General features: G+C 34.9%; 6 protein-coding genes across 6 annotated transcripts; 1 reads left to right on the top strand and 5 right to left on the bottom strand.

Annotated features, from left to right (window-relative positions):
* Positions 1-2,532: 2,532 nt before the first annotated feature.
* LOC141837153 (putative F-box protein At5g55150) lies at positions 2,533-3,756 on the bottom strand. Its single transcript, XM_074724603.1, has one exon. It carries the CDS (start codon positions 3,754-3,756, stop codon positions 2,533-2,535), a length of 1,224 nt encoding a protein of 407 aa, XP_074580704.1.
* Positions 3,757-5,784: 2,028 nt separating this feature from the next.
* LOC141837152 (putative F-box protein At5g55150) lies at positions 5,785-7,005 on the top strand. The gene has a single exon (XM_074724602.1). It carries the CDS (start codon positions 5,785-5,787, stop codon positions 7,003-7,005), a length of 1,221 nt encoding a protein of 406 aa, XP_074580703.1.
* A 2,135-nt stretch (positions 7,006-9,140) lies between these two features.
* On the bottom strand, positions 9,141-12,043 carry LOC141842384 (protein PHOX1-like). Its single transcript, XM_074730594.1, has 2 exons — positions 10,141-12,043; positions 9,141-9,319 (listed from the first exon to the last, which is right to left on the bottom strand). The coding sequence occupies exons 1-2, from the start codon at positions 12,041-12,043 to the stop codon at positions 9,141-9,143; spliced, it is 2,082 nt and encodes a 693-aa protein (XP_074586695.1).
* Positions 12,044-14,291: 2,248 nt separating this feature from the next.
* LOC141838895 (ent-kaurenoic acid oxidase-like) lies at positions 14,292-18,188 on the bottom strand. Its single transcript, XM_074726511.1, has 8 exons — positions 17,894-18,188; positions 16,313-16,790; positions 15,494-15,757; positions 15,331-15,420; positions 15,104-15,182; positions 14,925-15,031; positions 14,708-14,829; positions 14,292-14,613 (listed from the first exon to the last, which is right to left on the bottom strand). The coding sequence occupies exons 1-8, from the start codon at positions 18,154-18,156 to the stop codon at positions 14,514-14,516; spliced, it is 1,503 nt and encodes a 500-aa protein (XP_074582612.1). The 5' UTR covers positions 18,157-18,188; the 3' UTR covers positions 14,292-14,513.
* A 1,399-nt stretch (positions 18,189-19,587) lies between these two features.
* On the bottom strand, positions 19,588-20,651 carry LOC141837151 (type I inositol polyphosphate 5-phosphatase 2-like). The gene is made up of 5 exons (XM_074724601.1): positions 20,614-20,651; positions 20,335-20,511; positions 20,145-20,253; positions 19,924-20,080; positions 19,588-19,862 (listed from the first exon to the last, which is right to left on the bottom strand). The coding sequence occupies exons 1-5, from the start codon at positions 20,649-20,651 to the stop codon at positions 19,798-19,800; spliced, it is 546 nt and encodes a 181-aa protein (XP_074580702.1). The 3' UTR covers positions 19,588-19,797.
* A 102-nt stretch (positions 20,652-20,753) lies between these two features.
* Positions 20,754-25,908, bottom strand: LOC141838294 (ent-kaurenoic acid oxidase-like). Its single transcript, XM_074725731.1, has 8 exons — positions 25,561-25,908; positions 22,750-23,227; positions 21,925-22,188; positions 21,762-21,851; positions 21,535-21,613; positions 21,356-21,462; positions 21,139-21,260; positions 20,754-21,040 (listed from the first exon to the last, which is right to left on the bottom strand). Exons 1-8 carry the CDS (start codon positions 25,815-25,817, stop codon positions 20,941-20,943), a joined length of 1,497 nt encoding a protein of 498 aa, XP_074581832.1. The 5' UTR covers positions 25,818-25,908; the 3' UTR covers positions 20,754-20,940.
* Between the last annotated feature and the right edge of the window lie 240 nt (positions 25,909-26,148).

The following is a 26,148-nucleotide window of genomic DNA, read 5'->3' as shown; positions in this document are numbered from 1 at the left end:
CTAATATATACCTTATAGTTGGAGGATTCTCATTTTGGCAAGTCTTGCATAATATTTTTCCATCGTTGTCGTACAGAGGAAGAGGGTTTGATGCACTCATGGTTAAACTTGAAAAGAGAATACGACGACTCCCAGTAGAATTAATATGAGATCGAGATGAAAAAATAATAGTTTTTTTAATGATGTATTTATAAGATAAAAATTCATGTGTTTTAGGGATGAAAATCATTGGAGGTGCATGAGGGCATAAAAAAAGTATGATCAGTGCATAAAATAGATGTGAAAGAAGGAGCATAACTAATTAATATTACATTGAATTTAATATTTAATTATTACTTAAAGGTTGATTGGACATTTGACAATAAATATTTCGATCGCTAAATAGCGATCGAATCTTGATTCGGTCACTATTTTAGTGATCGAAATTTAGTTCGATCGCTATTTCAGCGATCGAATCTTGATTCGGTCGCTAAAATTCTAATTTATCTCATATAGATACCGTCCAACTATAAAATTAACGATCCAATATAAATTTCATTAAGTTATGTCGCTAAATAGAGATCGATTTTTAAATTTCGAAGCTAAATAGCGACTAATTATAATTCTGTTGCTAATTTAGCGATCGAATATAATTCGGTTGTTAATTTAGCGACCGATTATAAATGGGTCGCTAAATAGCGATCGAATTTAAAAATTGATCGCTAAATTAGCGATCAAATTATAATCGGTCGCTAAATCTGTTATTATTTATGATTATTTTTGTAGTGTTTAAGATCCTTTTCTAATACATACCTTATAGTTGGAGGATTCCCATTTTGACAAGCCTTGCATAATATTTTTCCATCGTTGTCGTACAGAGGAAAAGGGTTTGATGCACTCATGGTTAAACTTGAAAAGAGAATACGACGACTCCCAGTAGAATTAATATGAGATCGAGATGAAAAAAGTATAGTTTTTTTAATGATGTATTTATAAGGTAAAAATTCATGTGTTTTAGGGATGAAAATCATTGGAGGTGCATGAGGGCATAAAAAAAGTATGATCAGTGCATAAAATAGATGTGAAAGAAGAGCATAACTAATTAATATTACATTGAATTTAGTATTTAATTATTACTTGATAGTTATTGGAGTTGGACTTAATTTTGTTAGGCTTATGAACTAGTGGAGATTGACCATGTTTCCCTAGTTCGCCCACTAAATAAATCCAAAAGATGGCCCAGGCAACTATCCTAATTTTTTTATCATGATGGTGAATTCTTTGCCACTATGTAAATCTGAAAGCGCGAGCGATCCAATGGCTCAGCTGTCCTATTTTTTGATCATGATGGCACCTTACTTTCATATATGTCACTACAGGTTAACGCTATTTAGGTGCCATCCAACCATACAAACTAATCTCAGACTAAGAACAAGAACTCAGCTCTTCAACAATATCAGATTAATTTTAGCATAATGTAATAGTCGATTGAGAGTTTCTGTTACACCCAAAACATGATCTTTACGAACTGGTCTGAATTTCTTGAAATACAAAGTTTAAATAATCTCAGATAATCCAAGCTTTAGTATAAATTCACCCAGCATGGAACAAATAAACCTTTTTGAGTTTTGACAGATGAGCATTTGAGAGTTGATATGAATTAGAACTCTATATGTTATTCTTTTTTCATAATCACAAGTAAAATATAGATCTTTTCCCTCAAAAGGTTCCTAGTCAATACCTTGAAAGAGGCTCAACACTTAAACAACACTTACTAATCTAACTAGGGGTGAGTATTCGGTTAAAATCGAACTGAACCGAACCGAATTAATCGAAAATCGAATAAACCGATTTTTTTTAACCAACTGAACCGACCGAATTTTCCAATAAAAACCGAACAAACCGAACCGAAATTTTATCGATTAATTCGGTTTTCGACCGAATTAATCGAATTTTTTTAAATATTATAAAAATTTTACTAATAAATTAGAAATTTATATATTTATTTACTTAAAATTTATAAATTATTTTTTAAATTTAATTAATTCGGTTAATTCGGTTTAACCGAATAAGAAAATTTAAAACCGAAACCGAACCGAATTAACCGAATTAACCGATTTTTTTAAAAAAATAACCGAACTTCCGAAATAACCGAACCGAATTAAAAATTCTAACCAAATTTTTGCTCACCCCTAAATCTAACAATTTCAAATATATGTGAAATTACTTAAAAATGTAATTACTATGTTGATTAATTACTAAAAAATCTAGATTGATTAATTACTTAAAAAGGCGGCTCTCTATTTCATTTATCTTTAATAGTAATAGATCTAATTGCATAATCTTCTGTTAACCCTATAATAATATTATATATTATATAAGAGTTGAGATATTTTATTTATTTATTTATTTTAACGTAATTTTTTAAAAATAAACGTTATTATGACATTTCCTTATTTACAAATAAAATAAAAACAAAAACAAAATAAACATTATAAAATTTTTCACTCTACATTGTTTTTTCTTTTATATAAAAAGAGAAAGATTACATTACTACATCATATTATCATCATCAGAGCTGTCGATGGATGGCACAAACCAAATTGGTGGAGGCAGTAATTTTTCAGACGACGGCAGACGACACTCAAACTTTTCTTGTTCCAAATCGAAGAAGCCAATATCTGAATTTGTTCTACCCTCAACAATATTGCAATTTATTCCCTCAAAAGTGTCAGTGAAATAGATGCAATTCGCTTTGAGCCCTGGAAAATCTTCTTCAATCGATAAGAAATAGGCATTGTTCATGCCTATAAAAACAGATTTGTTTCCTAAACATCTAACTTCATCCCAACAGGAACTACTCTCGCAATTATACTTGGAAATCATAAAGCCTTCTGTTTCAAACTTTTTAGTATCATTCGGAGCATCCGCATAAATATTACATCTCATAATTAGGAAGAGTTCGCCGGTGCTCGAGAATGCCAAATACTTATCCTGATGTGTATAGCTTCTTGATAAGAAGGAGTCAGAGAGTTTAATGTCACTGTTGACTAAATCAATGATAACTTTTTTGACCGGATTATCTCCACTTAAGTCGAACGCATAAACCTCTGAAACACATCTTAAAGCGTAAAACAATCCATCATGATAGATAATATCGAGCACGGGAATGTCTAGACTAATCCACTTAGATATCCCTGCTTTAGTGTAGGCTGTTGGATATTCATGACGAATAACCATTGCCATATAATTATTGGGAGTTGGATTTGAGGAGAAAACGACTTTGTTTATGAAATAGTCACGACAAGTTTCATATTCAAAAAGATAAGAATCTGAATTATCATGAGGGTTATGGCATAGGTAACCGCCACAGTTAGGTAAAGGTTCAATACGAGGAATGGGGAGGAAAGAAGGGAGATGGATTTGAGCACCAGTGAGAGGATTCAAGAGGCTGATGTTAAAAGCTAAATCAACAATGGCGACCCAACCGGTATTAGAACCAGCATAACGCATGCCATGGAGTGGAGGGACGGGAGAAAACTTGAAAGAGGAACAATGCTCATTATCTGAAGGTAAAGATAGAAAGGTACACGAGTCATCAATTTGCTCAGCAGGAAGAAGAAGCCAAGGATATGGAAAAACAATAGAAGGGAGAGCCGAGCACCAAGACTTGCATACCGTACGAAATACAATACGATGTGGGATGTGTAGCATCTCTCCTAGTTTTCTGAGAAGATCAAAAGGAAGCAATGACCAATCGCGGGCATCATCATCCATATTGGAATTAATACTCTGTATTTTGTTTATCCGCTACAGTCGTCGAGAGAGAGACGAGGGTTCTGAAATTGAAGAAGACAATACTATTTATAAATATTATATATTACCTAGTCAGTATAAATAATTTCAATTAACAAAATTATTAATTAATACAATTGTACTTTTTCTTAGAATTTATTCTACCAAATAATTTATCCAAGTAACAATAACTATGGAGTTGTATTGGATAATTCTACTACTTGGCAAATCATATTTGTAATTAATGTTGGCTGCATTTTTGGAAAATAAAATTGGAAAAAATTTGCTTTGCATAAGATTTCTCAAAATCTTGATAGAGTTTTATTAGATAATTGATCTCTTTTATTTTTTTACTAGTAAAAAATATATAAAAATTGATTTATAAATTTTGATATAAATATAAAAGATATGATAAATTTGATTTATGGGTTATCAGTAATTTTTTTAGTAATTTTCTTTATAATTTTACTTTTATATATTAATTATTTAAATCGTAAAAAATATATAAAAATTGATTTATAAATTTTGATATAAATATAAAAGATATGATAAATTTGATTTATGGGTTATCAGTAAAAGTAATAAAATTATCAGAAAATTGGAGTAATTTTCTTTATAATTTTACTTTTATATATTAATTATTTAAATCGTTTTACGAAGTGCACCATATTTTGATTTAGAAGAAAAATAAATTTTTGTCGGCGAAACTAAATAATTACTAATATAAAGCTAATTAAAACTAGGATGTTAAGAAATTTTAATGGAAAAAAGATTAAATAGGTGAAGAAGACTTCATATTAAAGTTTCAAGGTACGTTATGGTAAGGAATTCATCATCATGGTTAAAATTTAGGACAGCTGAGCCATCGGATCGCTCGTGCTTTAGGATTTACATAGTGGCAAAGAATTCACCAGCATGGTAAAAAATTAGGACAGTTGGGTCATTGGGCAGCTCGTGCTTTTGGATTTTGGATTTATTTAGTGGGCGAACTAAGGAGAAAGACTGCCCATCTCGACTAGGACTAGTGTGGCAGTAAGACGTGGATATACTATATATATATATATATATATATATATATATATATATATATATATAATTAATATTTTGTACGTCTTAAAATATGTGACTATATATAACATGGGAGTTGAAAAAATTTTTGAGCGTCTAGAATCATTTTATATATTTTTTTATTTTATGATTAAGTCATTTAAGATTTTATTTTTAAAGTTTAGGAGTTGGGTTATAATATTAAACATAAAAAAATTAAATAAAAATTATTTTTTAATATACTATTAAGTCATTTAAGATTTTCTTTTTAGAATTTAAGATTGGGTTATAGTATTAAACATAAAAAAGAAATTTAAATAAAAATTATTTTTTATTTTTTTGACATACAATTAAGTCATTTAAGATTTTTCTTTAGGATTTAGGGGTTGGATTATAATATTAAATATAAAAATTTTTAAAATAAAAATTAAAAAAATTATTTACTATTTTAGGCATTGAAAATTTTTTGCGCACAATCGTATTTTAATGCGCGCAGGATATCATTCATATATATAATTTTATAATTAGGTGTTTTTTTTAAATTTCTTCCTTAAAATATTAGAAATTATTTTAACCGAGTTAGAAGAATATTGCGATTCAGAAGAAGTATGGTAACAAATATATGTTTTTCTAAAATTCTATTGACCATGAAATTAGACTATCTAAAAAAAATAGTTTCCAAAATTTAAAATTTAAGAGTATTTTCCAAAAAAATGCAGCTAAAATTATCCAATAAAACTTCATCAATTTAAGTTATTATTAGATAAATCAGAATAAATTATTATAATAAGTAAAATTTTATTAATTAAAAATTATTTCTATTGACAAGGCAACATAATATATCTCTATAAATAGTTTGTAGTAAGGATTTATTTCATTGTATCTTTATTCTTTTCTATCTTCTCCAATTTCATCGCCTCTCCGTCAACTCAACTAGACAAAATACAGAGTATTAATTCCAATATGGATGATGATGCCCGCGATTGGTCATTGCTTCCTCTTGATCTTCTCAGAAAACTAGGAGAGATGCTACACATCCCACATCGTATTGTATTTCGTACGGTATGCAAGTCTTGGTGCTCGGCTCTCCCTTCTATTGTTTTTCCATATCCTTGGCTTCTTCTTCCTGCTGAGCAAATTGATGACTCGTGTACCTTTCTATCTTTACCTTCAGATAATGAGCATTGTTCCTCTTTCAAGTTTTCTCCCGTCCCTCCACTCCATGGCATGCGTTATGCTGGTTCTAATACCGGTTGGGTCGCCATTGTTGATTTAGCTTTTAACATCAGCCTCTTGAATCCTCTTACCGGTGCTCAAATCCATCTCCCTTCTTTCCTCCCCATTCCTCGTATTGAACCTTTACCTAACTGTGGCGGTTACCTATGCCATAACCCTCATGATAATTCAGATTCTTATCTTTTTGAATATGAAACTTGTCGTGACTATTTCATAAACAAAGTCGTTTTCTCCTCAAATCCAACTCCCAATAATTATATGGCAATGGTTATTCGTCATGAATATCCAACAGCCTACACTAAAGCAGGGATATCTAAGTGGATTAGTCTAGACATTCCCGTGCTCGATATTATCTATCATGATGGATTGTTTTACGCTTTAAGATGTGTTTCAGAGGTTTATGCGTTCGACTTAAGTGGAGATAATCCGGTCAAAAAAGTTATCATTGATTTATTCAACAGTGACATTAAACTCTCTGACTCCTTCTTATCAAGAAGCTATACACATCAGGATAAGTATTTGGCATTCTCGAGCACCGGCGAACTCTTCCTAATTATGAGATGTAATATTTATGTGGATGCTCCGAATGATACTAAAAAGTTTGAGACGGAAAGCTTTATGATTTCCAAGTATAATTGCGAGAGTAGTTCCTGTTGGGATGAAGTTAGATGTTTAGGAAACAAATCTGTTTTTATAGGCATGAACAATGCCTATTTCTTATCGATTGAAGATTTTCCAGGGCTCAGAGCAAATTGCATCTGTTTCACTGACACTTTTGAGGGAATGAATTGCAATATTGTTAAGGGTAGAACAAATGCAGATATTGGCTTCTTCGATTTGGAACAAGAAAAGTTTGAGTGTCGTCTGCCGTCGTCTGAAAAATTACTGCCTCCACCAATTTGGTTTGTGCCATCCATCGACAGCTGTGATGATGATAATATGATGTAGTAATGTAATCTTTCTCTTTTTATATAAAAGAAAAAACAATGTAGAGTGAAAAATTTTATAATGTTTATTTTGTTTTTATTTTATTTGTGAATAAGGAAATGTCATAATAAAACTTGCTATGCTAATTGCACGCTGTTCTTAGAAAAAATTATTTCCTAGTCAGTATAAATAATTTCAATTAACAAAATTATTAATTAATACAATTGTACTTATTCTTATAATTTATTCTAACAAATAATTTATGCTAGTAACAATAACTATGGAGTTGTAATATTATATTGGATAAATCTCTTCTACTTGGCAAATCATATTTGTAATTAATGTTGGCTGCATTTTTTGGGAAAAAAAAGGGGGGGGGGGGGGGGGGGGGGGGGGGGGGGGGGGGGGGGGTGGGAATTTGCTTTGCATAAGATTTCTCAAAATCTTGAATTAAAAAACTTGAGCATTTTAAAATTTAAAACCAGTTTTTAATTAAGATCGCTTAATCAATCATATGATTTAATAAGAGTTTTATGGACAATTCTTTTTAATAATTTTTACATGTTGCCGAGTTTTATGGATCAAGGTTGACCTATATGACGGCTCTGGTTAAGAATTTTATTTTCTACATCTCCACAGTATTATATTAAAGTTGGCAATATATTCATTGCTATAAACTATTACAATACTCGAAACTAACTATTTAAGACATGCATATATAATTTCAAAACAAACTATTCATAAGCTGATTAATACGACATGCATTGCTTAATTAAAGACACAACATAAACTAATTTGTAGTTCAGTATTTAAACACACCATATAAAAGTAAATATGCATGCATAGCTAATTAATATTCTTCTCAGGACATCTAATTAAAAAAGCTTTGACCAATGATATTCCGCATTCCTGCAAAACAAAATTAAGAAAAATTAATTTAAAGAAAAAAAGTAAATAATTACTAATATCAAAACTTTAAAAACTCATGTAAAATGTACTATTTTTTTTTTCTTCCTCCTCGTGGATGTCCCTTTCAGCTTCGGTCCAGAAAACATTGTCGCACTTCCGGCATTCAAACTTATAATGCCTGTGAAACTGATTGTTATGCTCTTTAAGATCCTTTTCTAAGACATACCTTTCAGTTTTAGGATCCTCCCTTTGGCATGCCTTACATAATATCTTCCCAGCATTATTGTAGAGCGGTGCAGGATTTGATGCACTCATGGTTGAGCTTGAGCTGTCCACTCCCAGTAGAATTGAACTCCCAGTAGAATTGAAAGAAGTATAGTTTGTTTTAACGATGTCTTTATAAGGTCAATTCATGTGTTTTAGGGGTGAAAGTCATTTTAGGCGCGTGAGGGCATAAAAATGTATGATGGGTGCATAAAATAGATGTGAATATTATATTGAATTTAGTATTTAATTATTAATTGACAGTTATTGGACTTGGGCTTATTAGATTTATGGGCTAGTGGAGATTGATCATCGTTCCCCTAGTTCGTCCACTAAATAAATCCAAAAGCGCGAGCTGTCCAATCCAATGACCCAACTATCCTAATCTTTTATCATGATGGTGAATTCTTTGCCACTATGTAAATCTGAAAGTGCGAGCGATCCGATGGCTCAGCTGTCCTAATTTTTGATCATGATGGCACCTTACTTTCATATATGTCACTACAGGTTAACGCTATTTAGGTGCCATCCAACCAGACAAACTAATTTCAGACTAAGAACAAGAACTCAACTCTTCAACAATATCAGATTAATTTTAGCATAATGTAATAGTCGATTGAGAGTTTCTGTTACACCCAAAACATGATCTTTGCGAACTGGTCTGAATTTCTTGAAATACAAAGTTGAAATAATCTCAGATAATCCAAACTTTAGTATAAATTCACCCAGCATGGAATAAATAAACCTTTTTGAGTTTTGACAGACGAGCATTTGAGAGTTGATCTGAATTAGAACTCTATATGTTATTCTTTTTCATAATCACAAAAAAAAATGTACCTTGAAAGAGGCTCAACACTTAAACAACACTTGCTAATCTAACAATTTCAAATATATGTGAATAAATAAATAAACTTAACCAAGCAAAATAAAAAAAGTGAAGATAAAAAAGACGGTCTATATTCACCTCCCTTATGTAGAAAGCTTCATGAGGCCTGACTTCTGCTAGTATTGATTATCATACACTTTTCATCATATGGTGCAAGATAAACCTTTTGGTGAAATAATGGATCGAGGCGAAGAGATGAGACGCTACTCATCCACCTGTTAGCATCATATAGTTCATTTGATGCCTGAACTATCTCATCAATCATGAAGGCCAACCCTGTAATCCAGTAAAAACACTTAGCGCTGACATTATTTTCCAATACTAGCATGCATTCATACATTGCAATTGATTAAAAGATCATTTTGTCAAAGTGTACTTGGGAGTTTTTGTGTTCCATGAGGTATCTGAGTAGTGAGGTACATGTAGAGGTCTAACAACTTTGACAGCAAAAAAAACATGTGTGGACTCAATTTACAAATTCTGCTGAGTTCTTTGTTAAAAGAATGTGGACTCTATTTACTGAACAATTAGGATTAAACATTCCCATGCAAAATGGTTAGGCCCTTGACATGTCTGGACTTCTGCGCAATTCCCATCAAATGAATGTTTGCATATATTAGCACAAAGGCTGTTGTTCAACAACAAAACAGTGTGACAAGCTTGTCTGCATTAGTTCAAAAACGAAGATCTTCAGTAGAGTGTCTTTCCAGCGCCAACATCTGCAGCTGATCTGAGTGTTACTAACTACCATGGGCGATGGTGAAAATTCAACATTCAGTTGAACTTGGCTTCAATACAGAAATCTAAATACATGACTAGAAAAGTGTATGTCTAGGAGTCCACATGGTGACATGTAAAATTTCAATGAGAAAAGCAATATCCTGATGAGTTGTTTTCCAGAATTCATAAAAAAGCAGAACAAGGAAAATTGCATTTCAACAATTTGTATCAATGAAAGTAGTATCACAGCATCATATATAAATGAACTGATCCATTCAAATGTAAGGAGGTAATGATTTAGAATAGATGTTGCATATTTGAGTGGTTTAAATTAATTATGCAAATGATGTGCCATATGAATCAGAAATCTCTTTTACCTTCATGGGGAATTCCATTGGCGCAGTGCATCTTGACGAAATCAATAACCTCAATAGGTGGAACTCCTGCAAGCTTCAATTTTTCTACTGCCTTCATGAGAGATTCTTCCCAAATAGGAATACCTAATTTGAATTCCATCATAGACCGCTCGTAGAGTATAGTTCCCCATAGTATGTTTACCTGAGACTTTACATCGGTGGCCAGTTTGGTTGCATCACTGATTGAGAGCTCTTTGAAATTACCATCCAGTGCCATCTTCTCTGAGAGGACCTTTCCCCCTCTAGGTTTAGACAGTTTATTGGGCCACTGGTTTTCTGAATTCTCCTCCCATATCTGTAACCCCTTTCCAACATTATCCTCGGCATTTTTGAATAACTCAAAGAGTTTTGCTGAAGGCCACACAGCAAAATCTACCTTGCTTCCAAGAGCATAATACCATGAAAGTCTTGCTAGATCAAACTGTTGTTGACCAAGGGCGATATGTCCTTCATAGAAGTCAGGTCTAATTTTCAAGGCTTCTTCATACTTATTACCTGCCTTGATATATTCAATCTGAGCCCAGTTGTAGGCATCTTTTACATTTTCAAGAACTAATCCGTTGGATGAATCTTTTGGCAAGAACAACTTCTTCCTAGCACGAGCTAGAAGAACATTTCCCCAATTAAATAAAGCAAGTGCCGCCATTTGCTGAAAATTACTTTCGGCAAGATCAGATATTTCCTGGGCTTCTTCGCTTGTGACTGTATCTTCTATTGCCCCAGAATAGAGCTCCATACCAAGCTCATGAAGATCTGGAGATGAATAAGAACTGAGACCCAGATGCTTCTTAAAAAGGTGGGCATATTGCACAACCCAGTCATCAATGTAAGTCGTTGAAATCTTTTCCTTGTCATTCCGGATGCTCAATAATTCTTCACTGTGATTACCTATTCTTTCCTGCCCTCTCAAAGAAGTTTCCGTATCCTCAAGGAATGGTTCGTGCTCAGGAGTAACTTCACTAAGATATAATCTGACAGAACCTTGTGGATCTGCAGACTCTTCCGCCCACCCTAGTTCCTCAGCTGCAGTGATGGTTACCAAATCCCCCTCTTTGTCTCTATACTTGATAAGGAAGGTTTTCAAGCTTGGAAATTTCTTGTGAACAATTTCCCTCAGATATGACACACTGCAATTAGCTGGTATTTGGGCGCATCTTATATCCTCTGCAAGGACTAACTTCACTACTTTCATAGGTTCTTTCTTAACTTCAATGTGCTTCTCCTCTGTGAGAACCACTTTCTCCTCAGCTTTGTGGCTCCTTTTCTTCTTTTTCTTCTTCTTCTTCTTGGTACTCTCCTTCACTACTCCAATATCTGGGATTTTTAAAACAGCGCTATCATTCATCATGACATTGTTCTTCTCCATTGCTTTACTTACCCTCTCAGATATCTCTAAGGCTGTTAAATTGTAAGGTTCCGATTCCAAAACAAGAGCAACATCTTCGCATGCCAAATCAAATCTATTCAAGGCTTCATAACATCTCGCCCTTTTCAATAGAGCTTTAGTGTACCTGGGTGACGTCTCAAGAGCTAGATTACATTCAATGATTGCTCGGTCGTAGTCAGGGCCCATCTGCATGTAACAAGCAGCAATGTTGCTGTGCACGCATGTAGTATCGACGTGATTCTTAGGGAGAAGCTTTACAGCATTTTCATATTTGAGCAGAGATCCTTCGTAGTCCCTTTTCTGGAACAATTTGTTCCCATCCTCTATCATATCGTGTGCCATTCCCAAATGCTTTGCTGTATCCTCCTCTAATACTCTCAGATTGTGCTCGTTGGATTTGCTATTTCTTGAGTTTGCATCATCGACACTGTTTAACTGAGCTCCTGAACTCTTCTTTTTGCCAGTAGACTTACCCATTCGCAGTTATTACCTTTATTTCTTTTCTTCGCTTCCTTTTCTCTTCAAAGGGGGGACGAACAAAATCTTTTCTTTGCTTACTACTAAAACAAAATGCTAGCTTGTTTCAAGATTCAAACTTGCTCTTTACTACGTTCAAATAACTAATAATAATAATCGGAGAAGGCAGAAAAGTGAGAATTGACGAAGGCAACGAGTTCGTGAAACCCTAATCCTGCGTCAAAGAACCAGCCTCTCCTTCCTTACTAGCTCCATTGGCACAACCTCCGCAGATCTGAAGCTAATATAGCATCCTAAATCAGCCGATGCGTCATTTGCGACCGCCTATAACAATAAAAAACCTAGCTTCCGCCAAAAGAGCAAACCACTCGCGCAAAGAGTCAAATGAATTTCAGAAATCATTGAAGCGAGATCTGCGAGAAAACATATCTGCCCGACGTCTCGGCCGTGCCTTTCTTCTCGAAAAAGATTGAATCTTCTCTTCCGCGTGATCGTCACCTCCGAAATCGATGCCAACGAGAAATCTACAGACGAAGCGGCTCCAACCGCTGCCCTTCGATTCCTCCGCCACCTTGGGACGACGAAGAATAGCCGAACAAAAGTCACGATCGACCACTAATTTTAGTAAAATTTCATTTGGCCCCCTGAAAGATTTTCCTAGTTTCATAAAAAAAAAACTTTAAATTATCAAAATACTATCATATTTCTAAAATTCTTGTTATTTCATCTCCATATTTAAAAATTATAAAAATATTTTAATAAATTTAAAATCATAATGCCATTTAAAAAAAAAATCAATTTGTAAGAGATACAATTACTAGTATCTCTATTTTACAATACAAATGATAAAATAAGATAAATAATTCATTTTCTCTAAATGCCTTTTAAAAATTTTAAATCATTAAAATAGAATTTTCTTTTAAAAAATCATATAAAATATTATATCATAATTCTATTAAACAAACTTACAATCTCAATGACTAAAATATATTTATTTAAATATTAAACACCTTTAAAACTCCATCCAATCACAAATTTAATATATAAAATCAAATCATTAAATTAGAGTAGATCGAAGTATCAACCTACTCAATACACATACATCAAAAAAAAAAAAGATTATACTAAAAGTTAACTAAACAGATTTTGTTTAACTTGATTTGAGAAAAAGTAAATTAAAAGCCATCGACTTATTCCAATAAGAAATTAACTATGTGGAAGGTTAATTGAAGTATTTTCTACTTTTAATCTTTAAATTGTGTTTCTCATCATCAATTCCATCGATCGGGCCAAGATCCTCGATGCCAATGGTCATGGATGAGCCATTCCAATTTGTGTTGCTATGGAAGGGAGTGTTCTTGATCTTCGCCACCAAGGTGTCGTCTTTGCTAACGACAAGAATCTCCACTGTTAAATGAAGATAGAAAGGTAAATCGTTATATATGTAAAATGTAGGGGAATGAGTAAAGTGAATCGAGAAGGGCAAGGAGCACATAGCATGCCTGTCGGATGAGAAAAAAACCAAAGTACAATGGTGCAAAGGAGGATGACAAAGGGAATTATATGAACCATGTTCTCTGCCACTTTGATACGATTTACTTCTTTCTTCTCGACCTCCGATTCAGGGTGATAGGGGGACAGATGGTGGTCCATGTCTAAGCTCGACCGCAATCCTACGGCCGAGTACGAGCCCCCCATCGCTTGGGCTGCCATGCTCATGTGGAATTCGTCCGATGCTCGTGTGGTACTTCCCGATCGATGCATATTGAGATTACCTTGCTTCCTTCTCTCTATCTTTTGAGGTGTAGTATAGTCTCACCTTCAACTCCTTTTTTTAAGATATATAATACAGACACAAAAATTGAAGTAGATCTAGATCCGAAGTTGTTGGAGATTTTGTGTTGACGTGCAATCATTTGAGCTCATTCTTCAACATGTATAGACAAATTTGGTGTGTTGGCGTTGACTTAATCTAATAGTTCATTGATTATTTTTAAATTTAATCTTAATGCAATTAATTCTATCAATTGAAATTAAGGATGAAAATCTTGAGTAATCTCTGTTTATCACCTGAATTGCTTGCTCAACTGATTCATTTGATTCTTCGGCATCTAGTTCATGCAATTTACTTATTCGACTAGCTTAGTCTGCCCGTTTCATCGACCAATTTGTCTCGTCCAACCTAACAATTAACTCATTTTGATAGTCTCAATTATGAGAGAATTGAAATTCTAACAAGATATATAGATGAAACCAAACACACCATTAATTATATTCTTCTGCAAGTCTGCTGCGTCGACCATTAATTATATTCTTAGTACATGATAAATGATACAAGGCAGTGGATCTCACTGATCCCAGGCATCAACATACATATTTGAAGCCTAAAGAAAGCAAACCTTTCCACCTTAAATTTATTTACTTTGTCATAGTGCATTCAGATGTCTGTCTCAGCAGCATGTCCCTTACATTATTCATCTTTTATCCTTGTGATTTTCGCCAGACATTTATCGATGGGCCGAGGATGAGGCAAGTATCGAACTCGGCAGTGAGGATTTAGCCTTGTAAGCCTGCAGGTGAGCAAAGAAGATGACTCACTGGTAACATTTTGAATGAGAGAGAATAGTTTGCTTGCTCAAATTAAGTGTTAAAGAGCGAGCTTACTGATACTTAAGAAGAAAATGGTGAAGGAATACAGATATCTCTAGTTTGGCAAGATCTTTTCCGGGGCACAACCTGCTTCCTGCTCCAAAGGAAAGAAAACTTCCTGGTTTCGGTATGAAATCCTGGACATGCGAGTAAGTAATGTTTTACAATCAAAGGAAACTGCAAGATGTACCTCTGAGAATTCGAAGAGGGAGGAAATCAGTTTTCTACTTACATTCCATCGAGATGGGTTGAACTTCTTAGGGTCGGGATACAATTGAGGATCCAAGTTAACACTTCTGTTCCAAAGTTGAATTTTCCATCCCTTCGGTATCAAATAACCTGCAGTTGCATATCATTCTACATTGGCCAAGTTTGAGCAAATGATTAGAGATTAGTAGGTCCTTTAAGTACCATTGATATAGGTGTCTTTTGTCGCTTGCCGGTAAGACACAAATGCGAAGTTAACTATGCGTAACGTCTCATCTATAACCTTTAGAAAGAACAAGAACAAAAATTTGGTGTCAAGACTCGAGATAAACACACGTCATTAAGAAGCTTGAAATTGAATTAGAAAATTTGGCAGGTCATGAATACATTATTGCTGATACTAATAGCTCTGCAATAGAAGCTATCCAAACCTTTGAGAGATATTCCATCTTCCTGATCTCCTTCATTGTTAGACCCTTCTGCGTAGGTGGTGTATTTCTTCGAATTTCCTCTTGCTCTAGCTACAAGGTATCATAATTTTGAATTGTCAGATTAAGATGCCTAGAAAAATGGTGATCGATTGACATATGCTACCTTTGCTTGCTCAAAAACATCTGGATTTTCTTGAAGAAATACAGTTGCCCACATGGTTACATGCCCGGACGATTCATGGCCAGCATTGAGATACATAATTAGCACATCAATGATCTCTTCATCGCTCAATTTTCTACCATTTTCATCTTCAACGTCCATTAATCTGTCCATCATGTCCTTTTTTGTTGGAGTGAAACTTTTTGTCCTCATAGCCTTTCTTTCAGTAAGGACACCCTGGAGAACTGCCACCAGTGTTCTTCTAGCCTAACAGAAACAATTTGGAATAAAAGATAAAGTGAAGGTTTATTGGTTTTGGAACATCAGCCATAGAGATCCTCAAATATGAAAACAAATCACTCTTCTAGTTGTCACTTTTTTAAGATGAAACTTGTTCAACACAGTTTAGCATAATTTCAAGATAAGCACTTCATTGGTGTTTTAGCCACACCATCATCTACGTGTTTATCTTAAACTAGAAGAATAAGATCCCTCATCCAATCAAGGACAAATCCAAGCTAGTACAGAGATTCTAGCTCGGAGAATGTAGCTGTATAAGAAAAAATTTCTTCATGGCAATCTCTAGACAGTGATAAATAAGAACACAATTTTATTGCATGATAAATTGTAAACCTTTCTTGAGGGAAGGCCAAAGGCTTACCCATATATCATTGAAAGAAACTCTTTACAGATTTCTATGCATATATGCAAAGCTATTTACAGATTTCTCAGACAAAGATTATTTATAAAATTAATACTTTTTAAATGACTAAAAACTGGAACTGTATTATCCCATGTATGTCACATGCAGAGAGTGGTTACCTTCAATGCTCTATGGTAAGCAAATCCAGGGATGTTAATAGCCATAGCTCTAATTCCATAATTCAGATTACTGTAAACACTTTCCAATGATTCAATAAGAATCTCATCTTCTGAGCTGATAAATTTTTTCATAATAATTCTAAATGTAAACCTCCGTAGCTCTGTAAGGAACTCTATAGATCCCATACTGGCCCACCTTTCCAAAGATGACAACACAGTATTTTCTATGAACTGGAGATAGGTATTGAGAGCTTCATAACCATTTATAGGATTTGCTGTGAGTCGTCTTAACCGCTTGTGTTCTTCTCCACGGATGACTAAGAATGATTTCTTTCCAATAAGCTCATTTGTTGCCTTAGGCCATCCAGGCACAAAATGATCATCATCCATTAAGATTTGTTTGCAGATTTCCCCTGCTGTGACCAAGATTGTTGGGTTTCCAAACATGAAGCCCTTGTATATTCCAGTGTGTCCATATCTGCACCAAGAATTAAACAAATGGAGGATGTCATGACTTAGATATTGATACTATATAACAGTGAAGAGACCAAGCTAGAAATTCGAATCGCGCAAATGATTACACTGTTAGGTTCTCATTCCTTTTTGAGGCTAGTTTCTAGCAGTAAATTCAGAAGGAAAGCATTTTTCCACTTTTCCTTGCTATTCACTGTTATACTGTTAAGCTCAACATAAGGATAATATTCATACAGCCAAACCAAAATAGTTGAGACAAAAACCACCGGACGACTCTGATAATGATTATACTATTGATAATTTGTCAGTGCTGGCTCCTGTTTTTTTGCATCACCACTACTTTTAAAATTCAACAACAAAATTTGGATAGAGATCCTCATTTTCTGAATCACAAACCTTCCTTTGTAGATTAGAAAAACTTCTAACAGAAAGTAATGACTAAAAACTTTGCAAGATGATCAGAATGTTTCATCCATCAAAATTTCATAAGTAAGCTGCCTGCAGTGAGGATTAATGCTGTTGAATTCTATTGTACAAACAACAACCAAACTCCACAGGGGTGGTGTACTATTTTCTGTTCATGGATGCATCATGCCCAAAATATAATTGACAAAGGGCATCAACCTAATCGAAACGGCTAATTGATGTGGTAAAATCTAATCATTACAAAGTGAGTTTTACTAATCAAATACTATTTTCTATTCATTATTAGGTAGTCAGTCCTCTCACCATCTAATAGCACAGAATTTGTCGAAGTCAATCTTTCATTTTCCATGAAACAGACATTACATAGCCTCCTACTCACTCCTCTTCATATTACCTAGGCCAAATGCAATGACACTCCTGTTGCAATCCCAATCTCCGTCTCCATTGAATTATCTATCAATAAGGTGAAAATAACGTAATCGAAAGAGAAAAACATTGATTTTTGGAACACACGAAATTCAAACCGAAATTTCGTTCCATAAATGGAACGAAAAGAAGTAATCAATGAAACTATAACAATCCCAAGGCAGTAAGAGAGATAAAAAAAACTCAATTTTGGGAAAGCAGAAGCAAGTAAAAGCAACAGCGACGTGTTAGAAGAAAGAGGTAGAGAGGGAGGACCGGCGGCGGAAGGAGGCGATGAAGGCATCGGGGTCGTGGGATTTGAAGGCCCGGAGGAAAGCCCACATGTTCCCGATGAGCGGCCAGCCCATGTCGCCCGGCGGCAGGCAGCCGCGAGCCGCGGCCCCGAGCCGGCGTTCCCACGCCCACTCATGCACGCGCCGCACTCCGCCGCACGCCGCCCAGATCGCCGCCACCAGGGCCGCGAGCGTCAGCAGCATCCCCCACGCCTCGTCACGCATCGCTACCATCGCCATCGCCATCGCCTCTGCTTCTTCTATCTCGAGCGGATTGAGGCGAGGCGAGGGAAGGGGAATATAAAGGGAGGGAGGGAAGGGGAATATAATGGGAAGAAGTAAGTATTAATATTTATTTTCTTATAATTAACAAATAATTAAAATTAGTTATTATGTACCATAAAAATATTATTTTATTAATAATTATGATCATAGTAAAAATATTTAATAAATTAATATATTAATTTAATTAAAAATATTTTTAAATGCTAAAAATATTATAAATATTAATGTATTAAGTAGAATAAATTAATGTATTAAATATCACATGCACCAAAATATTCTTAAATATTATAAATTAATATTATTTAATTTAATTGAATTAATTTTGTAAATTTTATATATTATAAATTTATATTAGTTATTAACTTAAATAAGTAATATGTAAAATATTTATTATATTGTCAAAATTAAGAAGGAAGTACTAATATTTATTTCCTTATAATTAAAAAATATAATATTATGATCATAATTAAAATTAGTTATTATGTACCATAAAAATATTATTTTATTAATAATTATGATCATAGTAAAAATATTTAATAAATTAATATATTAATTTAATTAAATATATTTTTAAATGCTAAAAATATTATAAATATTAATGTATTAAGTAGAATAAATTAATGTATTAAATATCACATGCACCAAAATATTCTTAAATATTATAAATTAATATTATTTAATTTAATTGAATTAATTTTGTAAATTTTATATATTATAAATTTATATTAGTTATTAACTTAAATAAGTAATATGTAAAATATTTATTATATTGTCAAAATTAAGAAGGAAGTACTAATATTTATTTCCTTATAATTAAAAAATATAATATTATGATCATAATTAAAATTAGTTATTATGTACCATAAAAATATTATTTTATTAATAATTATGATCATAGTAAAAATATTTAATAAATTAATATATATATTGAAATTAATATATATTATAATATAGAAAATAGAATATTTTAAGGAATATTCTTTTTAGTGTAGGAAATGGTGTCTCTTGGTTAGAGTTGAAAAAAATTTGATATTGAAATGACACTAAATTAGTGTTGAAGGAGCATCAAAATGGATTTTGTGATTGGAGATGATCTCAGAGCCTCAAGTTGTAGGTCAACGGCCGGCAAGCAGAAGCATTTTTTGTCCGGGAGTGGATTACAGATAGGTCATTATTTTAAGCTATTTTTAAAAATAATTAAATCACAAAGAGAATTTCAATAATTTCCTTTTTTATTTATTTTAAATATTTTTTCCGATTTATGCAACTATTTTTTTTAAAAAAAAAGAAAAATTAAACACCAATTTTTAATTGTGTTTGAATTTTAGTATTATATTCTGCTTCAAATGTTTGAAAGAAGAAGAAGAGGAGGAGAAGGATTCTGTCCTTAACTAATTCGTCACTAAAATGCAAAAGCTTGATGAACTTCACAAGATTCAGCAGTGAGACACCACGGTTTTGAGTCTCGATTGCCTACCGATCACTCGTTCTCAGCCAGAAATCCAGCGCCGGCGAAGTTCAGCACTCTCTCAAGTTTCCTGTCATCGAACACTTCGACTTCGACGAGAAACACAGAGCTCACCGGACGATGATCGGAAAGGTTTAGCTCAGATCTCCAGTAGGATTCCTGTCTAATTCCTTTCCCCAGCCACAGAATCCTGTCGCACCTGAAAGAAGAAGCATAAATCATTGAAGTTCATGCTCATGTTTACGAGTTCAGAGACATACCATGCTGTGATGCTGGGGACCTCTTCTTCTCCCCTTCCCTTGCGACTTCTCCCACGTATCGATTGGAATTCCTTTCGTATTTGTAAGTTGGTGGAAAGTTGACCGATCCTTCCTTCCAACCATCAAAGATGTGGCCGCTTCTCAGCTCGTTGCTCAGCTGCCATGGCTGATGGAGTGATCAAACCGTACATAAATGCTAAAATTCACTGATGGAGAAGTACCTGATCGTAGTTCATCAGCTCATCCCAGCTTTTTCTTGCGACCAGTGCTCTTACCTCAGCGTCCGGCAGATTCAGACGATAATTCAAGTCGCCGAACCAGAAAATTCGACTGTTTCGATTCACAAAAGCTCAGATATGAATCCCCTCACAACATCGATCAAAACCTATAGGTGGAGTAACTAGCTCTTACTCGTGGGACGGTATCGATTGCGGCTGATGATCAGCATCGACAGAGCGAAACCATGTGCGCTGGAGGATGTCGAAAACATCAGAGTTTCTCCTTTGTTGATCTCCCTCCTTGTGCCCCGAAGTGAGATGAGAACACTGGGGAGAGAGGAGCGCTGAAGCATTTGCAGACTGTCTTCGGCTGCAAAGATTTGTTCAGGCTTCTTCTTATAATGGCCTCCCATTTATGGATCGCCCTGTTGTCCTCTGCTCCGAGCACATTCCCAGCGTTTAAAGGAACTACCTCCTGAAAACTGCAATAGAAATGTTAAGCAACTTCATAAGATCTTGTCCGGTTTCATCGACCGATTTGTCTCGTCCAACCTAACAATTAACTCATTTTGATAGGCTCAATTATGAGAGAATTGAAATTCTAACAAGATACATAGATGAAACCAAACACACCATTAATTATATTCTTAGTACATGATAAATGATACAAGCCAGTGGATCTCACTGATCCCAGGCATCAACATACATAATTGAAGCCTAAAGAAAGCAAACTTTTCCACCTTAAACTTATTTACTTTGTCATAGTGCATTCAGATGTCTCAGCAGCATGTCCTTTACATTATTCATCTTTTATCCTTGTGATTTTTGCCAGACAATTATCGATGGGCCGAGGATGAGGCAAGTATCGAACTCGGCAGTGAGGATTTAGCCTTGTAAGCCTGCAGGTGAGCAAAGAAGATGACTCAGTACTGGTAACATTTTGAATGAGAGAGAATAGTTTGCTTACTCAAATTAAAGTGTTAAAGAGCGAGCTTACTGATACTTAAGAAGAAAATGGTGAAGGAATACAGATATCTCTAGTTTGGCAAGTTCTTGTCCGGGGCACAGCCTGCTTCCTGCTCCAAAGGAAAGAAAAGTTCCTGGTTTCGGTATGAAATCCTGGACATGCGAATAAGTAATGTTTTACAATCAAAGGAAACTGCAAGATGTAGCTCTGAGAATTTGAAGAGGGAGGAAATCAGTTTTCTACTTACATTCCATCGAGATGGGTTGAACTTCTTAGGGTCGGGATACAATTGAGGATCCAAGTTAACACTTCTGTACCAAAGTTGAATTTTCCATCCCTTTGGTATTAAATAACCTGCAGTTGCATATCATTCTACATTGGCCAAGTTTGAGCAAATGATTAGAGATTAGTAGTTCCTTTAAGTACCATTGATATACATGTCTTTTGTCGCTTGCCGGAAAGACAGAAATGAGACGTTAACTATGCGTAGCGTCTCATCTATAACCTTTAGAAAGAACAAGAACAAAAATTTGGTGTCAAGACTCGAGATAAACACACGTCATTAAGAAGCTTGAAATTGAACTAGAAATTTTGGCACGTCATGAATACATTATTGCTGATACTAATAGCTCTGCAATAGAAGCTATCCAAACCTTTGAGAGATATTCCATCTTCCTGATCTCCTTCATTGTTAGACCCTTCTGCGTAGGTGGTGTATTTCTTCGAATTTCCTCTTGCTCTAGCTACAAGGTATCATAATTTTGAATTGTCAGATTAAGATGCCTAGAAAAATGGTGATCGATTGACATATGCTACCTTTGCTTGCTCAAAAAAATCTGGATTTTCTTGAAGCAATACAGTTGCCCACATGGTTATATGCCCGGACGATTCATGGCCAGCATTGAGGTACATAATTAGCACATCAATGATCTCTTCATCGCTCAATTTTCTACCATTTTCATCTTCAACGTCCATTAATCTGTCCATCATGTCCTTTTTTGTTGGAGTGAAACTTTTTGTCCTCATAGCCTTTCTTTCAGTAAGGACACCCTGGAGAACTGCCACCAGTGTTCTTCTAGCCTAACAGAAACAATTTGGAATAAAATATAAAGTGAAGGTTTATTGGTTTTGGAACATCAGCTATAGAGATCCTCAAATATGAAAACAAATCACTGTTCTAGTTGTCGCTAAATTTTTAAGATGAAACTTGTTCAACACAGTTTAGCATAATTTCAAGATAAGCACTTCATTGGTGTTTTAGCCACACCATCATCTATGTGTTTATCTTAAACTAGAAGAATAAGATCACTCAACCAATCAAGGACAAATCCAAGCTAGTACAGAGATTCTAGCTCGGAGAATGTAGCTGTATAAGAAAAAATTTCTTCATGGCAATCTCTAGACAGTGATAAATAAGAACACAATTTTATTGCATGATAAATTGTAAACCTTTCTTGAGGGAAGGCCAAAGGCTCACCCGTATATCATTGAAAGAAACTCTTTACAGATTTCTATGCATATATGCAAAGCTATTTACAGATTTCTCAGACAAAGATTATTTATAAAATTAATACTTTTTAAATGACTAAAAACTGGAACTGTATTATCCCATGTATGTCACATGCAGAAGAGAGTGGTTACCTTCAATGCTCTATGGTAAGCAAATCCAGGGATGTTAATAGCCATAGCTCTAATTCCATAATTCAGATTAGTGTAAACACTTTCCAATGATTCGATAAGAATCTCATCTTCTGAGCAGAGAAATATTTTCATAATAATTCTAAATGTAAACCTCCGTAGCTCTGTAAGGAACTCTATAGATCCCATACTGGCCCACCTTTCCAAAGATGACAACACAGTATTTTCTATGAACTGGAGATAGGTATTGAGAGCTTCATAACCATTTATAGGATTTGCTGTGAGTCGTCTTAACCGCTTGTGTTCTTCTGCACTGATGGCTAAGAATGATTTCTTTCCAATAAGCTCATTTGTTGCCTTAGGCCATCCAGGCACAAAATGATCATCATCCATTAAGATTTGTTTGCAGATTTCCGGTGCTGTGACCAAGATTGTTGGGTTTCCAAACATGAAGCCCTTGTATATTCCAGTGTGTCCATATCTGCACCAAGAATTAAACAAATGGAGGATGTAATGACTTATATATTGATACTATATAACAGTGAAGAGACCAAGCTAGAAATTCGAATCGCGCAAATGATTACACTGTTAGGTTCTCATTCCTTTTTGAGGCTAGTTTCTAGCAGTAAATTCAGAAGGAAAGCATTTTTCCACTTTTCCTTGCTATTCACTGTTATACTGTTAAGCTCAACATAAGGATAATATTCATACAGCCAAACCAAAATAATTGAGACAAAAACCACCGGACGACTCTGATAATGATTATACTATTGATAATTTGTCAGTGCTGGCTCCTGTTTTTTGCATCACCACTAGTTTTAATACGATAAATATTAAAGGGGAAGCCATGACTCATTTGTGGTCCGCAAACTAAAAAAACGCAAGATTCCAAAACCTTATGATAAAACATGTCAGGACAATAAACAGTGCCCCAAAAAAGGCTAACTGGGATGAAAAGCTAATTTTTCTTTCAGCAAAATTAAATGAGCTTCCAGTAACGTGCAAAGAAGCAAACAAATTTGAGAAAGAGAAACTATAGAATATCTGCTAGGTAAGAGAGCCCAAACTACAAACAAGACCTTGGTTGGAGTGACAGTAATTTGTTTCCTGTACTTTGTCCTGAAAAATGTCTGCTCCACATTCAACCTCTTAGTAATACCAATCAGAAGTGGATTAAAACCAAGGCCCCACAAAGGAAAAAGACATCCAACCAGAAAAAAATAATTCCAACCCAGAACCTATGCACACATCTACACAACCCAACAATAATCAGTCCATCACAAAGGACAAGAGTTGCACAGGCTGCATTTAATATTTTCTCCGCAACAGAGAATTGGTCAGCAACAAGAAAGCACACAGAACAAGAGGCTGAAGAACTTCTGGGAATTCAATTCATCCAAGTAACACTACATATTAAAGTAAAAAAAAAAAAACAGTAATCAAAAGAAAAGCAAATAACTCTACGTACTTTCGTCATTAGTTCAAGATATATTTAGAAGCCAACTGACAAACGTATCATGCAGATTGTTATGACTCAAATCCAGAAACCATTTAGAAGTAACTTTTTGCCCCGTATTAAAATGAATCTTGCCTTAAAGGATTGATTTTGCTGAATTTTTTTCACATAAAGAACCTGATTTATAGCATTCAGTGGCTTGTATCTGAAACGAGTTGAAAATTGAAATCATCGATGGATCTGAAGCAAGGTGGCATGGGGAATTGCCGATACCAATCCTTTGTTGGGTCCCATGCCATATCTAGGAACTCCATAAAATTAGTGCCCATAACAGACTATGTCCCACTGCTTCAGTGAAAACAGCGTGCCATCATCATGACCACAGAAAGTAAATAACATCGTTATCCCACAATAATGTTTTGTCTCAGTCTATTTTATTAGCAAGAAGTTGTGGACTAAAATTCTTGTAGGTGGCCAAGGAGAAAGGATTTTTTTCAGTTAATATATTAGCCAAAGATTTAAAGTACAATAAATATATGCTTTATAAATATTTCAAGGAGTAGGAGAAAAATATTTCAACTCAAATTTAACAACAAAATTTGGATAGAGATCCTCATTTTCTGAATCACAAACCTTCCTTAGTAGATTAGAAAAACTAATTCTAACAGAAAGTAATGACTAAAAACTTTGCAAGATGATCAGAATGTTTCATCCATCAAAATTTCATAAGTAACCTGCCTGCAGTGAGGATTAATGCTGTTGAATTCTATTGTACAAACAACAACCAAACGCCACAGGGGTGGTAGACACTAGAAAGAGTACTATTTTTTATTCATGGATGCCTCATGCCCAAAATATAATTGACATAGGGCATCAGCCTAATCGAAAGGGCTAATTAATGTGGTAAAATCTAATCATTACAGAGTGAGTTTTACTAATCTAATACTATTTTCTATTCATTATTAGGTAGTCAGTCCTCTCACCATCTAATAGCACAGAATTTGTCGAAGTCAATCTTTCATTTTCCATGAAACGGACATTACATAGCCCCCTACTCACTCCTCTTCATATTACCTAGGCCAAATGCAATGACACTCCTGTTGCAATCCCAATCTCCGTCTCCATTGAATTATCCATCGACAAGATGAAAATAACGTAATCGAAAGAGAAAAACATTGATTTTTGGAACACACGAAATTCAAGCCGAAATTTCGTTCCATAAATGGAACAAAAGGAAGTAATCAATGAAACTATAACAATCCCAAAGAAGTAAGAAAAAAAAACTCAATTTTGGGAAAGCAGAAGCAAGTAAAAGCAACAGCGACGTGTTAGAAGAAAGAGGTAGAGAGGGAGAGGACCGGCGGCGGAAGGAGGCGATGAAGGAATCGGGGTCGTGGGATTTGAAGGCCCGGAGGAAAGCCCACATGTTCCCGACTAGCGGCCAGCCCATGTCGCCCGGCGGCAGGCAGCCGCGAGCCGCGGCCCCGAGCCGGCGTTCCCACGCCCACTCATGCACGCGCCGCGCTCCGCCGCACGCCACCCAGATCGCCGCCACCAGGGCCGCGAGCGGCAGCAGCAGCCCCCACGCCTCGTCACGCATCGTTTCCATCGCCATCGCCTCTGCTTCTTCTATCTCGAGCGGATTGAGGCGAGGCGAGGGAAGGGGAATATAATGGGAGGAAGGGAGGGAGGGCGATCGTTAGATCCGGTGTCGTCGTTTAGTGTGGTATTTATAGGGAGAGTGAAGAGGAGGTGTGTCAGAGCTGCAAGGAGTGGGTCAACGGCCGGCAAGCAGAGGTACAGATAGGTCATTATTTTAAGCTATTTTTAAAAATAATTAAATCACACCGAGAATTTCAATAATTCCCTTTTTTATTTATTTTAAAATATTTTTCCTATTTATGCAACTATTTTTTTTTTTAAAAAAGAAAAATTAAACACCAATT

The sequence above is a fragment of the Curcuma longa genome, chromosome 11 (genome assembly GCF_044706935.1).
Source record: "Curcuma longa cultivar G26 ecotype Majalengka, Jawa Barat chromosome 11, ITB_CL_G26_1.1, whole genome shotgun sequence".
Taxonomy (NCBI): Eukaryota; Viridiplantae; Streptophyta; class Magnoliopsida; order Zingiberales; family Zingiberaceae; genus Curcuma; species Curcuma longa.
The sequence above is the reverse complement of the archived record's forward strand: the minus strand, read 5'-3'. Positions and strand labels throughout refer to the sequence as shown.